The 12,430-nt window shown below is 41.0% G+C and overlaps 2 protein-coding genes across 6 annotated transcripts in view; one reads left to right on the top strand and one right to left on the bottom strand.

The window, feature by feature from the left end:
* TELO2 (telomere maintenance 2) overlaps positions 1-10,674 on the top strand; it is a 36,080-nt gene extending 25,406 nt beyond the window's left edge. The window contains exons 15-21 of one of the 4 annotated variants that reach the window (XM_074197168.1): positions 296-367; positions 1,210-1,401; positions 1,934-2,025; positions 3,355-3,454; positions 3,976-4,040; positions 4,627-4,742; positions 8,201-10,674. In XM_074197168.1, the coding sequence (XP_074053269.1) occupies positions 296-367; positions 1,210-1,401; positions 1,934-2,025; positions 3,355-3,454; positions 3,976-4,040; positions 4,627-4,742; positions 8,201-8,304 (741 nt within the window). In that variant the 3' untranslated portion in view covers positions 8,305-10,674. Of the gene's footprint in view, positions 1-295; positions 368-1,209; positions 1,402-1,933; positions 2,026-3,354; positions 3,455-3,975; positions 4,057-4,626; positions 4,743-8,200 lie in introns of those variants that run through there. The other 3 variants (XM_074197167.1, XM_074197170.1, XM_074197171.1) reach the window with 3 other exon arrangements.
* The window catches only part of IFT140 (intraflagellar transport 140), a 211,361-nt gene continuing 209,215 nt past the window's right edge, over positions 10,285-12,430 (bottom strand). For both annotated transcript variants that reach the window (XM_074197165.1, XM_074197166.1), the window contains 2 exons: positions 11,862-12,003; positions 10,285-10,763 (listed from right to left, as the gene is read on the bottom strand). In XM_074197165.1, the coding sequence (XP_074053266.1) occupies positions 10,557-10,763; positions 11,862-12,003 (349 nt within the window). In that variant the 3' untranslated portion in view covers positions 10,285-10,556. The remainder of the gene's footprint in view (positions 10,764-11,861; positions 12,004-12,430) is intronic.

Here is a 12,430-nt window from a genome sequence, read left to right on the forward strand (position 1 = left end):
TTAATAGTTTGCAATTCTTCTTTTGAGAACTTTTTGTATCTTTGATCACTTATTGTTGTAGGGAGTGACTTTTACACACAGACACATATGAGAAATTTGTGCAAAGATTATGCTCAATTGACCACTTCCTTAGAAGGACTGTTTCTAAGCAGACCAGGAACAAGCTACCTGACCCTACAGATTGTAGAATACTGTGTAAGCATGTCCAGACATTTGATGTTAGCAGAGAGTATTGAAATTTCTTTGAGTTGTGCAAAGCACTGGATTGTGATTTCTTTTTTTTTACTATTTATAGGTTGCACAGTATCTGACTTCGCAGTTCTATGCTGTGAATTACAGCCTTCGGCAGCGGATGGACATCCTAGATGTAAGTGGTATATGGGCTTCTTTCTTTTTTCGCCAATCAGCTCTATGAGATATGAAAGTAGTATGTGGGAGTAGATGAGGCAGGTATTAAGGTTTCTTCTGAACTCATTATAGGCTCCAGATGGGAGATATTATCAGAGACCAAGTAGGGCAGGGATCAAGCCTCCATGAGGACTTTTTTTTTTTTGCAAGGCAATGGGGTTAAGTGGCTTGCCCAAGGCCACACAGCTAGGTAATTTTTAAGTGTCTGAGGCCAGATTTGAACTCAGGTACTCCTGACTCCAGGGCCGGTGCTCTATCTACTGCGCCACCTAGCCACCCCCCTCTATGAGGACTTTTGCAATTTAAATGGAGGAAAAAAAAATCAGATGGTTTTACAGATATTGGTTGAAAAAATGAAAGAGGATTTAATAGTTGGAGAGGAGGGTGATTTTAAAATGTATTCTTAAAAGAGGAAATGGGACATCTAGTAGTGATGTCATAATTTATTACTTCCTCAGTATTCCCTTAGGGATGGGAATGGTAGGTCAATTGGGTAATAATGTGAAGGTGCCATGAAAAAAGTAATAGCTTCTTTTCTGCATCTTCTTCCTTTTCCCCCCACATGATAACAGAGTAGGGTAACACTAATGGATCTCGAGTTAGTTTTGTGTTCACATCAAGTTTCTGGAGAACAAATATTGTATCTTATATATAACTTGTTTGGGTCACTTTGCATCCTTGATTACAAAGTTAATTTTTAGAGATTAAGCTTTTGGACTTGATACTTGACTTGATTTTCATTAAAGTTATCCTAGTCTCAAAGAGAACAGTCAATTTCCTGGGATGCTCCTTTCTTCCTAGGTGTTGGTTCTTGCAGCTCAGGAACTCTCAAACCCCAGGAGCCTCGAGAAACCCAAGGTTCCTGATCCTGACAAGCCTGATATTCAAGTCTTGCATGCTCCACTGACCCCCAGTTTCAACAAAGTTCCTCCTGAGGACTGGAGGAGAATTGTGGAGGAAAGGATCAAAAACAAGACACGTCGGCTTGCCAAAGTGAGCCAGGACCTGGGGTGGAGGAGAGGACCAGTGAGCTTGTTGAGTGTGTCTGTATGTGTCTGTATGCATCCATCAAGAACAGGAAGGATAAATCTGGAGAGTAACATGGAACTGATGCTGCCATTCTATGATTTAGAAGTTTATAATGTTACAAACTAAGCAATATGATGTGGTATTTGGGGATAATCTGAATTTTATTTTTTTTATAAAAATTTTTATGTTCTTACATCTATGTTGGTTTGGTGATGCCCCTGGGGCAGGAGTGGCGAGAGGTTTCTTTCTGTCCTGTGAACCTCCATTTATTTTGTGTACTTTCAATTTGACACCAGTTCCATCATTTGTGGTGTGTTCCACAGTGGGTTGAATATACAGGATCTTTGGAGTGGATATAGGGCAAATATTTTGGGAAATCAAGATGTTTATTTGCAGTACAGACTCAGAGGAGGGTCAGTCTTCTATTTGGCAAGAGTTAGGGAAGGTCTGAAAGAATGGGAGGAGTTACTATTTAATCTTTATTTTTTTATGGCAGGGTCCTTCCAAAGCCAACACAGCAAATGGACCCAACAAGCTTAATTCTGTGATTGGTTATTTCTTTTTCCCACTCATTGAACGTTTTGACAGGTGAGTGGGATTTCCTGGATGCTCGTGTATTAGTTTGAATGGGAGCCATGGAGGGCACACTATTGAAATCAGTGGATTTCCTCATATGTTCACAAGCACCTAATGAGTGCCCAATGAGTGTAAGGCCATGAGCTTGGTGCTGATTTAGAGTTGAATAATAAATAGCTTCTGCCCTCATGTGGGTGAGAATCATAAATGACTTATTCCAGAGTTTGGCGGCCTGGTGATTAGGTCACTGGGCAGGATTGGCTCAACTCCTCTCCTATAATGATGGAGGGGTTTGCTTATACATGTTAATAATAGTACTTTATATTTTTCAAAGGGCTTCATATCTTGACCTCATTTGATTCTCATAATTATTCCCTGGATATTATCTTAGTTTGACAAATGAAGAAACAGACTGAGAGAGTGGGCAGAATGACAGCAGTCACTCTGTTGGTTAAGTGACAAAACCAGGCCCAAAACACATTATATCTCTTGACTCTGAGAGCCAGCAGCCTGCCACAGTCGATGAAGTGATGGATCAGGGAGATTTGGTTTGATTTCCTCCTCTTATAGTGCCTCCTACTCTCTGAATCTCAATTCCTTCATCTGTAAAATGGGAATAATACCTGTATTATCTGCCTTGAAGGGTTTTTGTGAGACTCAAATGAGATACTGTATTTGCAGTGTTTCATATATTTTAAAGCATTATATAAATGTTAGTTATTATTTTCGCTGTATTGTGCTTGACTTTGGCTTCAGGTGTGTGTGCTTTGTCTAGCTATATTGAAAGCTACTTTGTGGCCCCTCAAGTACCTAGTATAGAATACTGCCTTCTGAAGGTCCTTAACAGAATCCTTAGGAGGAAATCATTTCTTTGGGTGCAGGTCAGATGTTTGTATGAACACTAGAGAAATGGGGTCCATAGTGAATTGAATCTAGGAATAGTGGAAAGGAGTAGGCTGAGCTTTTCTTGATAGGTGTTCACTTGATTGGCCCTGTTACAATTATGTAGGGAATTAGGCCACCAGGGGGCCTTATCATTTCATCCCTCTTCAAGTTTTTCATCCTAAAATAAGGAATTGGATAGCTGTGAGTCTCTCTTTTTTGGTTGTAGATTAGGTAAGTGTGGGCTCTGATGTGGTGCAAGAAGCTTGAGGCACCAGTCTTGGGGCAACTTTCTCATTTTTTTTTTCATGTGATGAAGGAGGCAGGCTTTAAGAAACTTTGCTAGAGGAATTCCCAAGAAAAGCCATTTGCTTCTTGTCTAGAAGGGAATGAACCTAATATTTGGAATCTAACTTTAGCCAGTCTAGATATGAAAACTCACTCAGTTCTATATTGCAGGCCTCTTGTAACTTTTGATCTCTTGGGAGAGGATTCTTTGATTCTGGGAAGACTAGTTCACACAGTGGGAATCCTGATGCATTTTGCCATTAATACCACAGTAAGTAGAGAGGGAGGTATGAGATCTGTACCTGTTGTTATGATGCTTAGAATTTCTGCCTTCATAAGATGAACTGGGGAAATGGAATTACAAATTCTAATCAGTGGATGGATTGATTTTTCAGCTTTCTTAGGAATAAAGTTCTGCTTGAGATTTGATGGGCATAGGATGCCAAAGTAATAATATGTCAGCTTAAAAATAATTTAATCTCACTCTCTTAATGAAATAAGAAGCCTAAAGCCTGGTTTTCTTGAAATTAGTCTGAACCTTGGACTGGGCCAGGAGTAGTCTAACTCCTGAGTAGATGGCCACTTCTGAGTTCAGAGGAGAAAGTACAGTATTGAAAGTTAGCTCTCATTTGTTATTATTCTCAAGCCTGATTAGCCTATTATTGAATCCTGGGAATTGAATCAAAGACCAGCCCTAGAACCTCTCTGTAGAGGTCATACTGAGTGTTTACATTTTGCATGCCAATTCTGTGGGATGGCACACATCCCAACAGCTGAACTTTGTGTTTCTAGGCAGCTGTGCCAATGGGGAAGGTGCTGTTGGAGTTTGTGTGGGCGCTTCGTTTTCATACAGATGCGTGAGTAGGCCTTCAGGTGGATCTCTTCCTGTCTTCAGAGAATATTTTTAGATCACTTGAGATCCAATGAATGACTGGTAGGGGGAACTATTTTGTGTGGGGCAGTCTGCTTATACATCATCATCATTCTCTTCCAGAAAAGAGAAGTATGCAATATAGTCTTCAAAGGGACTGATGTAGATGAGGAACAGTTAAATCTGGCAGTTCTAGAGGCATAAAATATGGTCACTACTGATCTCTTTAGGGGTTCAAGGAGAGACATTTACTATGTGACCTGCTGGTCCTTTTCATAAGATTTTTTGGGCCTGGTAGTATTCTTTACTAAATAGATGGTGGAAAAGTTTAGAAATCTGTATCCAGCCTAATAATAATAGAACTCCCGGAGTTAGCTTTATGGACAGTAAAAAAATGTCCTGAAGGGTTCTCTTGTGTGTCACCCACGTTAGGACAGAGTGATAAAAGTTTTTATTTGCTAGAAATTTGTCTCCATTTGTGGAAATCTGATAAGATAAAGGACGTAAATGTAGAGTGGAAAAAGGAAAAGAAATTTGAAGTAGATAGGTTCATCCATTTATCTCTGTGGTAGGTATGTGCGTCAAGGTCTCCTGTACTCCATCTCCTCGGTACTCTGGAGTGTTCCTGCAGAGCGCCTTCTAGGGGATCTGACTGATGAGCTCCTAGAAGCCAGGACCTGGCTGGCAGGTAAGCCTCACCATGATGACTGAACCCTGCCTCACACAGGAAAAAAGTTGTCTTCTGGGGAAGTCCCAGTTGTCTGGGAAGCTGGAGATCTGAGTCCCTTGTAGATTGGGGTAGCTAACTGGATAAAGAACAGCAGGATTGAGCTATCAGTGCAGAGGAAAAGATTGGCTCTTGAACTTGGTGATTTGGTGCTAATAGAAATAACTCAAATTTATATAGGCCTTAATTCCTCACAGCGTCTGTGTATGGCAGATATGTTAATATTCCCATTTTACAGCTGAGGAAACTGAGCCTTGAGGGAAGTGACTTGTCCATGGACCCCCAGGACTAATACTTTTCTTGAGCCCAAGGTCTCCTGATTCTTAAGCTCCTGAGCTTTTTCCATTCTATCATGTTGATATAGTCTAGTTCACACAGGGAACCAAACCACAGTATTCATAGCCACATTCCTAGCACACGTGGTCAGTGCAAGGTAAGAGGAAATTACTCCACCACTGGCTTGCATGGAGTACTTATATTTCAAAGGAACAGGAAATTCTGAATTCCTCGTTATTGCTGCTGTTTAGGGATTTTGTGAGTGAATGTTGAAAAGTTATTTTCCAAGAGTATGGGAAGGTAGAAAAAGTGGTCCTACCTTGGACTGTCTAGTTTGCTCATGTGATGTCCATGAAGAGGGAGATCCAGCAGTGGGAGCCTGAAATGACACATTGCTGACTTTGGAGAGGAATTTTGGGTGGATCCATAGGGCTTCCTTCCAGAGCAGCAGGACATGGTTGCCTGTCACCACAGGGAGTTTGTTTCCAAAATCTACTCACTGGCTCTAACAGGTCAATCTTTTTGAATCCCTATTTCCCTAGGAAATTTTTTATGCCAATTCAGTGATTTGAGTATATTAATGAATCACCTTCTTAGAAGGTTAGCTCAAAAGATATGATCTATGAAGACTGATTTTTCACATCCAGGCCCCAAAACTTGGCAGACCTTAGTCCTAATGCACAGGGAGAGGTGGTATGCCAGTATAATGTCTGTTGCCTACTTGGTACTTTTATTTTAGAAAAAAAACTAAGATATTTAATTAAACCTTAATAAGACTTGAGAACTATTAGGCGACTCAGTTCGGAGCCTGTGGCTAGCATGCAGAGAACCCTGGTAGCTGATTTCCCATCAGTCTTCAGCCTCCCTGAGGGGAGACTCAGTATGTCCTCCATAGATTTTATTAACATAGACAGACTCCTGTTCCTTCCTCCTCTCTGTCACTCTCAGATGACTGTCTGCAGAAGAGGTATTCTCGTCCCTAAATCCATTGTTGCCTTTGTGTGTTCTGACTTCCCTTGGTTCAGTGTGGCCCTTTCCCTACATTGATTTAATTTGTTCTCATAAAATTTGTTCTTTGCAAATCATAGGCTTCCTGCCAGAGTTCAGGGAGGGAAGGGAATTCCCCTCTTATTCTTGGCAGGTATGGATTTACAGAGTGACTAGAGAACAGTAAGGGAGGTGGTGGGAAGACTTTACTTTTCAATTCATGGCTCTTTGGTATTGCCTTCCTTCCTCAAGGGTGCCTGGAGTTGGGGCACTAGATTTGGCAGAGCCTTCTCATGGAACAGCTCCAGTTGGTATGGTGGCATGGAAAGGGCACTGACTTCATTTAGATGATGAGACTTTAAAGTCCTGACTCTGATACTACCTGGGAGTCATCAGACAAACTAAATTTATTGTGCCTTTGTTTCCTTAGCTGCCAAATGGAGATAAAATTGTCTGGTTCTTGTTGTTGTGGGAAAAGTGCTTTGTAATCCTTATGTGATACACATAAGTGTGAGTACTTATTCCCATGATGATAGCACAGGAGATAAAGAGTGTTCAAGGGACATCAAGGAACTTTGTAGCAGCAGTGAGAACATTGGTTTGGTTCTTTTGCCTCCAGGATAGTGTTGAGCTGGGGTCAGAAGGCTCAGTGAGACTGGCAAAAAGAATCCCCCTCCCCAGTAGGAGTCCTGGCTGGGCAGGCCCCAAGGCTGTCAGGAGCATATGGCCTGTGCGTACAGGATTTCCTCCTGTGGCCTCCCTGCTGTTCCAGTCTCTCTCCACTTGAACATCCTGAGTGCATCCTGGTTTTGACTTTGCCAAACTCATTAAAATCCCCTGAAATAATAGCTGCCAGCCAAGATTCCCATGCATTGCTCCAGGTCTAGGTCTTATAGAAGTGGTTTTTGTCGTGAGGAGTTGAGTCTAGATTTTGTCCTAGATTTTCCCTGGAAAGTTTGCCAAAAATATATTCCTCTTCCAAATGAGAGAGGAGATAATAACCTCCTCTCTTATCAGTCTCAATAAATATCTGAATTGCCTACCATGTGCCCATTGCTTACAAAGTCTGAGGTAAGAGAGACACCATCCTCAAAGGTATTGGATCTCTTGGAATGAGTAGATTACCTCCACAGCATCATTCCCATAGAGCTCTACTGAATTAGCACTGACTTGGTGGCCTGTGGCTGAGGTGGCAGAGCTCTCCTTCAAGGATAGATATTTATGTTTATACTTAATTTGGTGTCCGGAAGTCCTGAGTTCAAATCCAGCCTCAGATGCTTACTAGCTGTGTGACCCAGTTAACCTCTGTTTCTTCAACTGTAAAATGGGCTAATAATAACACCTATCTCCTAAAGCTTGTTTTAAATTTAACTTATAGTGCCATATAATGAGCTTTTCACTTAGTGAGTCCTCAGTAAATGCTGACTAGATCTTCCCCCAAAACCCAGTCAGCAAAACTAAAGTTCAGGCTATTTGTCTTAGTCTAGGCCTGTCTTTTGGCTGCTTTGATTTTTCCTTAAGTTGGCTCATGGAACACACAAATGGGTAAAACCTGCTCCATAGTTCCATTCAGAGGAACCTAACTGTTTAGGAAACTTCTTCCTGGAGCCCTCTTCTAACTCCTATCACTTGCTGGGATCATCATTCCCTTTCTCTGCCCTAGTTACCACTGCCAGCATGGCAGTTAGGTTTGAGTTCTTTAGTAAGAAGTTATAAATCCCTTTTTCAGAGATGGTTCTCAACTTTTACAGGCAACTCACCTATGCTCTTTCCTCCTCCCTCCCTCTGAGGTGTCTTGACTTTGAATCTTAGTCAGGAAGAATACCCATTATAACCTTTAAGTCAGAACTGGAGCTGGGGTAGAGCCAGAGATCCTTTGGGGTTGCTCTCAGATATTTTTTAAGTGGAAGTATCTATATTCAGTGGAGTTATCTGGGCTTTTTTATTTTTGTTTTTTGTTTCCTGTTATCTGTCCCTAGGATTCATAATATATTTTGGAACTCGACTTCCAAGCTCACTAGGTGGTCTATTTGCCTCCACTTCATCAGTTTTCAAATGAGAATATTTTATCTTTGAATGTGTAAGATGAGGGGACTTGGGATCTTTTCATTTTAAGACAAAAGTGTCATGAACATATGATTTTGTTTCTTTTGCAGCTGTAGCAGAGAATGACCCAGATGAAGACTGTAGGAAGTTGGCCATGCAGGCACTTCTACTTATGGAAAAGCTAAAAGACAAACTCCAAATGGGTTCTTCATAGTCAATTCAGATGCCCTTAACCGGGCCCCAGAGGTGGCCTGATAGGATTTTTGGGCCATCACCTGGCTGGCAAAGAGGAAAGCAGGGAAGGTTTCACTGAAAGCTGGGAGAAACAAGAGCCTGGCCTGACATCTGGGCTTTGTAGTTGCAGCCAACTCTGTGAAATATTGATATCCGGTACTGATTGTACAGATGCAGGAAAACGCAGTAGAGTTGCTGTCTTCCTCCCCTCCCCCTGCACACTGAATATGCTATTTTTAGCCTGGCAAGTTTGAGTCTTCAGCTAAAAATACAGAGGACCCTGTAGAGCCACTGCCTTTGTATGAAAACAGCAGGAGCAGAGCTGAACTGGTCATTGATGACTATGGAAGGACTCGCCTCCATGCCTTAAGAAGCCAATCCAAGATTTCTCTTACTGGTTTCATTGACTCTTTATTAGTAGGGTTGAAAGGTGTTTGGTCATAAATCTAAAAAAAGATCTTAGCATGGATTTACCTTCTCTGAAATTTCACATTAAAAAAACTCTAAAACCACCAGGCTATTTTGTTCTAATGGGAGGGAAAAGGAGGATGAGTCACTTCTAAAGCAGGATTAGTTCTTCAGGAGAACCTCTTCAGGACTAGGTCTGAAGGTTGCATGGAATCTCAAGCACCTTCTCCCACCAGATCTACTCTGAAGCTGCTTTTTTCATCTCCCATTTTCTCTTTCCCAGAGGTACAACTATAGGATAGAATAAAGGCTCTCCTTTTGCTTGTGCCCACCCCCACCCCCAGGACAGTTCCAAGTCTGTCTGTGCAGGGCTTGATTCAGGCCAATTCCTCTAACTAACATGGTCTCTACTGCACACCAGTGGGGCAAACTTTACTTGCACTGGATTTGTTGTAATCATCAACTTGCTAGGCTAATTTCCTATCATTTTCATTCCATCATACATTTGCCAGATTATAGCTATAGCAGCATTCTTCAAGTGTGCTGTAAAAGAGAAGACATCTTTGTGATGACCCCAAGAAAAAGAAAAAGAGCCAAGGGCTTCTAGGGCCAGAGATAGATTGGGGGAAGGGAAGCTTTCCACATGTATGAAGGGATTCTTGATGGAGTTCTAGGTCTCAGCACCCTTACAGGGAAACCTGGTGCTAAACCTGCTTGTCTCTTAGAGAAATCAAGCAGAGGCTGGCTAATGTTCCCTAGACAAATCTTTGTGCTGTAAGATGTCAGGGAAGGGATCCAGAGCTAAGGAAATAGCAATATTGGAGTTAGCACTAAGATTAGCACCCCCCCCACCCCAGCCCCAGGCCCATACATGGAGAGCTCATTAGAATCTACCACTATCCTCAGTTTTAGTCCTGCCTTGTCCTTATGCTAATAGTCTAAGAGAGAAGACATATGCTAGCCTTGAAGTAAGGAAAAGATGGGTTCAAGTCCTTGGACACATCCTGATTGTGCGGATCTCAGTAATCTAACCTCTAATGATTTAGTCCAAGGCTGTCAGACTCTCCAGCAGAGGGACCAACACAGCCAGAACCAGATGAAAATGTAACTGGGAAATGTTTAATGAAATAAAAATGTAAATACCATATTAATTTGTGATTTTCCAAGTCAGTGTTTAGCCCACAGGGATATGTTTTCTATTGGAGTTTGACAACACTTCTCCAGGCAACTGTTTAAAAGAGCTATGATATAGAGAAGGTGCTACCCTGTACTCTCACCTAAGAGTATGTTAAACATGAAGTCACAGAGCCAGGCAGTCCCCAGTTCTGTCTTTCCTCATACAGAATTGCTTTGCACCTTTCACCCCTAATCCCTGGTTGAATATCATTATGTTCTTTGGATTTTAGATAACTTTTGACCTAAAATAGAAATAGCAGGAGAGAAGCTAAGACTGGGAGGACTGGAACTCAAATGGTACATGGGCCATGCAGCCTCTTGTCCAAAGCAAAGTTCCTATCTTACTTAGAATTCATAGGATTAATAGGCATAAAGGTATAAAAACAACTTTTAAAATATAAAAATCACAATTTTTTAAAACATGGAAAATTAAAAAATAAAACAACTACCACCACCAGCAAAGTTCCTTCCCTTCAAGCACCTCCATGTCTGAAGTTTCTTAGTCTTTGCTGCAGCTCTGGATGCTTAAAGAAGAAAAAGTTTGGGGGTTTGTTTTTTTCCCCAGCCTTTTCAACTGTAGGCGCACACAGGTAAAACAAGCAGATGATGCAGTATGCTCTTAATGCCAACTCCATTGTATCTGGGCAGTTAGGCATCATCCTCCACCTCTTCTATTACTTCCTCATCTACCTCTTTGCTGTCTTCCATGCTATTATGGCGGATTCGCTCAGGCATGATGCGAGTCAAGGGGATACCCAGTCCTCGATGTACTGCATCCATGGTGCGCTGGTTCACATAGTATGTCAGGTTTGCAGACGGAAGCCTCTTTCGGATCTCCTCGAGGTATTTGTAGGCCTGGGTCAAAAACAGCTAAGTTATTTGTCTTCTACCATATCTATGACAAAGTAGGTTTAGACACTTATATACTCAAACCACAAATGAGTATCTTCCCTGTGTATCATGCTAACATGGGCTAGAGCCAGGAAAGCCCCTATTCATGGTAGTGGGTTTGGAAAAGAATTCAGAGTCCTTGCTGAATAGACAAGAATAGTTTTAATAACATTTTTAAAATTAATGGAAGAACCATAGTCATACCTATTAGTGTGTATTTCTTAGCTTTTTTCAAGAGAATGTGGTGTCACATTAGCAATTTCCAAGTGTGATGCACATTAACATTTCAGACACCATGGTGGATGTCAATTCAGTGATAAACTTAGCATTAGATCACTAAAAGCTGCTGATTGAGTTGGGGAACATTTTCATATACTTGCTTTGAGACCCTCAAAAGCTATATGATAAATTTTCAACAATTCTTTGTACATTGTAACTACCAACTATTCTGCAAAGTTTTATTTAAAAACAATAACATCACTGCAAGTAAAACTGTCTATAAAGAAATGGCTCCTAAGGGCTTGGATATGTAGGAATATAATTATACAGAGAAAATGGAGGGTTAAATAGAAAAAAATAGATTGAGGGCACTGAACTCTAGGAGCTCCTGTCCCACCCCCACTTAGGGCCAGGGCCTATCCTAGTATACAAATTTGTTAAAGTAAGATAAAACAACCTTTTAAAAGTTCTACTTGCAAAGGAATATTTACTGGACCTCACCAGCTGTTTTTTAATTTATTTTTATTAAGGCAATGGGATTAAGTGACTTGCCCAAGGTCACACAGCTAGGTAATTATTAAGTACCTGAGGCCAGATTTGAACTCAGGTACTCCTGACTCCAGGGCCTGTGCTCTACCCACTGTGCAACCTAGCCACCCCCTCACCAGGTGTTTCTTAAAAGTGACTCAGACAATATTGGGAGAATTTTTTTTTCTTAACCAAACAAACATTTTAAAAATAGCTGTTTTATACAAACACACACACACACACACACACACACACACCATCATCATCATCATCACTAGGGTTGCAAATGAGTTAGGTTATTAACTCAACACTTACCATTTGATATTCTTCCATTTGCAAATAATGTTCAACTAGGAATCCATAAACATCCCCTATCCGGATAGTACTGTCCAGATCTGGCTCTTCCAGAAGAAGCTCACATTGCTTAACTGACTCCTTTGGGTCTTCTGTATAAGTCCTGGTGAAAGGAAAGGCAAAATCTTAGTAGGTGATTGTCCTTTAAGGAGTAACTTTCAGGCCTAGATATAGTGAAACTATCTCAGTTCCGTTACAGATGAACTCTTATTCAAGGGTAATTTCCTTATGAATATAAAAGTGATGAAATGGATTTTTAAACAACAATAAACAAAGGAATATTAATATGCTTACATTCTTCCTTAAAGAGTATTCACCTTGGAAAATCATTGCAGCTATGCTACAATTCTTTAGAACATTCCTGGCAATCTTTCTTTGGGAGATGTTTTTTTTTTCAAGTTTTTGGTTGTTTATTTTTTAGGTTTTTGCAAGGCAAATGGAGTTAAGTGGTTTGCCCAAGGCCTCATAGCTAGGTAATTAAGTGTCTGAGCCCTGATTTGAACTCAAGTACTCCTGACTCCAGGGCCTGT

This window comes from Macrotis lagotis, chromosome 8, assembly GCF_037893015.1.
Source record: "Macrotis lagotis isolate mMagLag1 chromosome 8, bilby.v1.9.chrom.fasta, whole genome shotgun sequence".
Taxonomy (NCBI): Eukaryota; Metazoa; Chordata; class Mammalia; order Peramelemorphia; family Peramelidae; genus Macrotis; species Macrotis lagotis.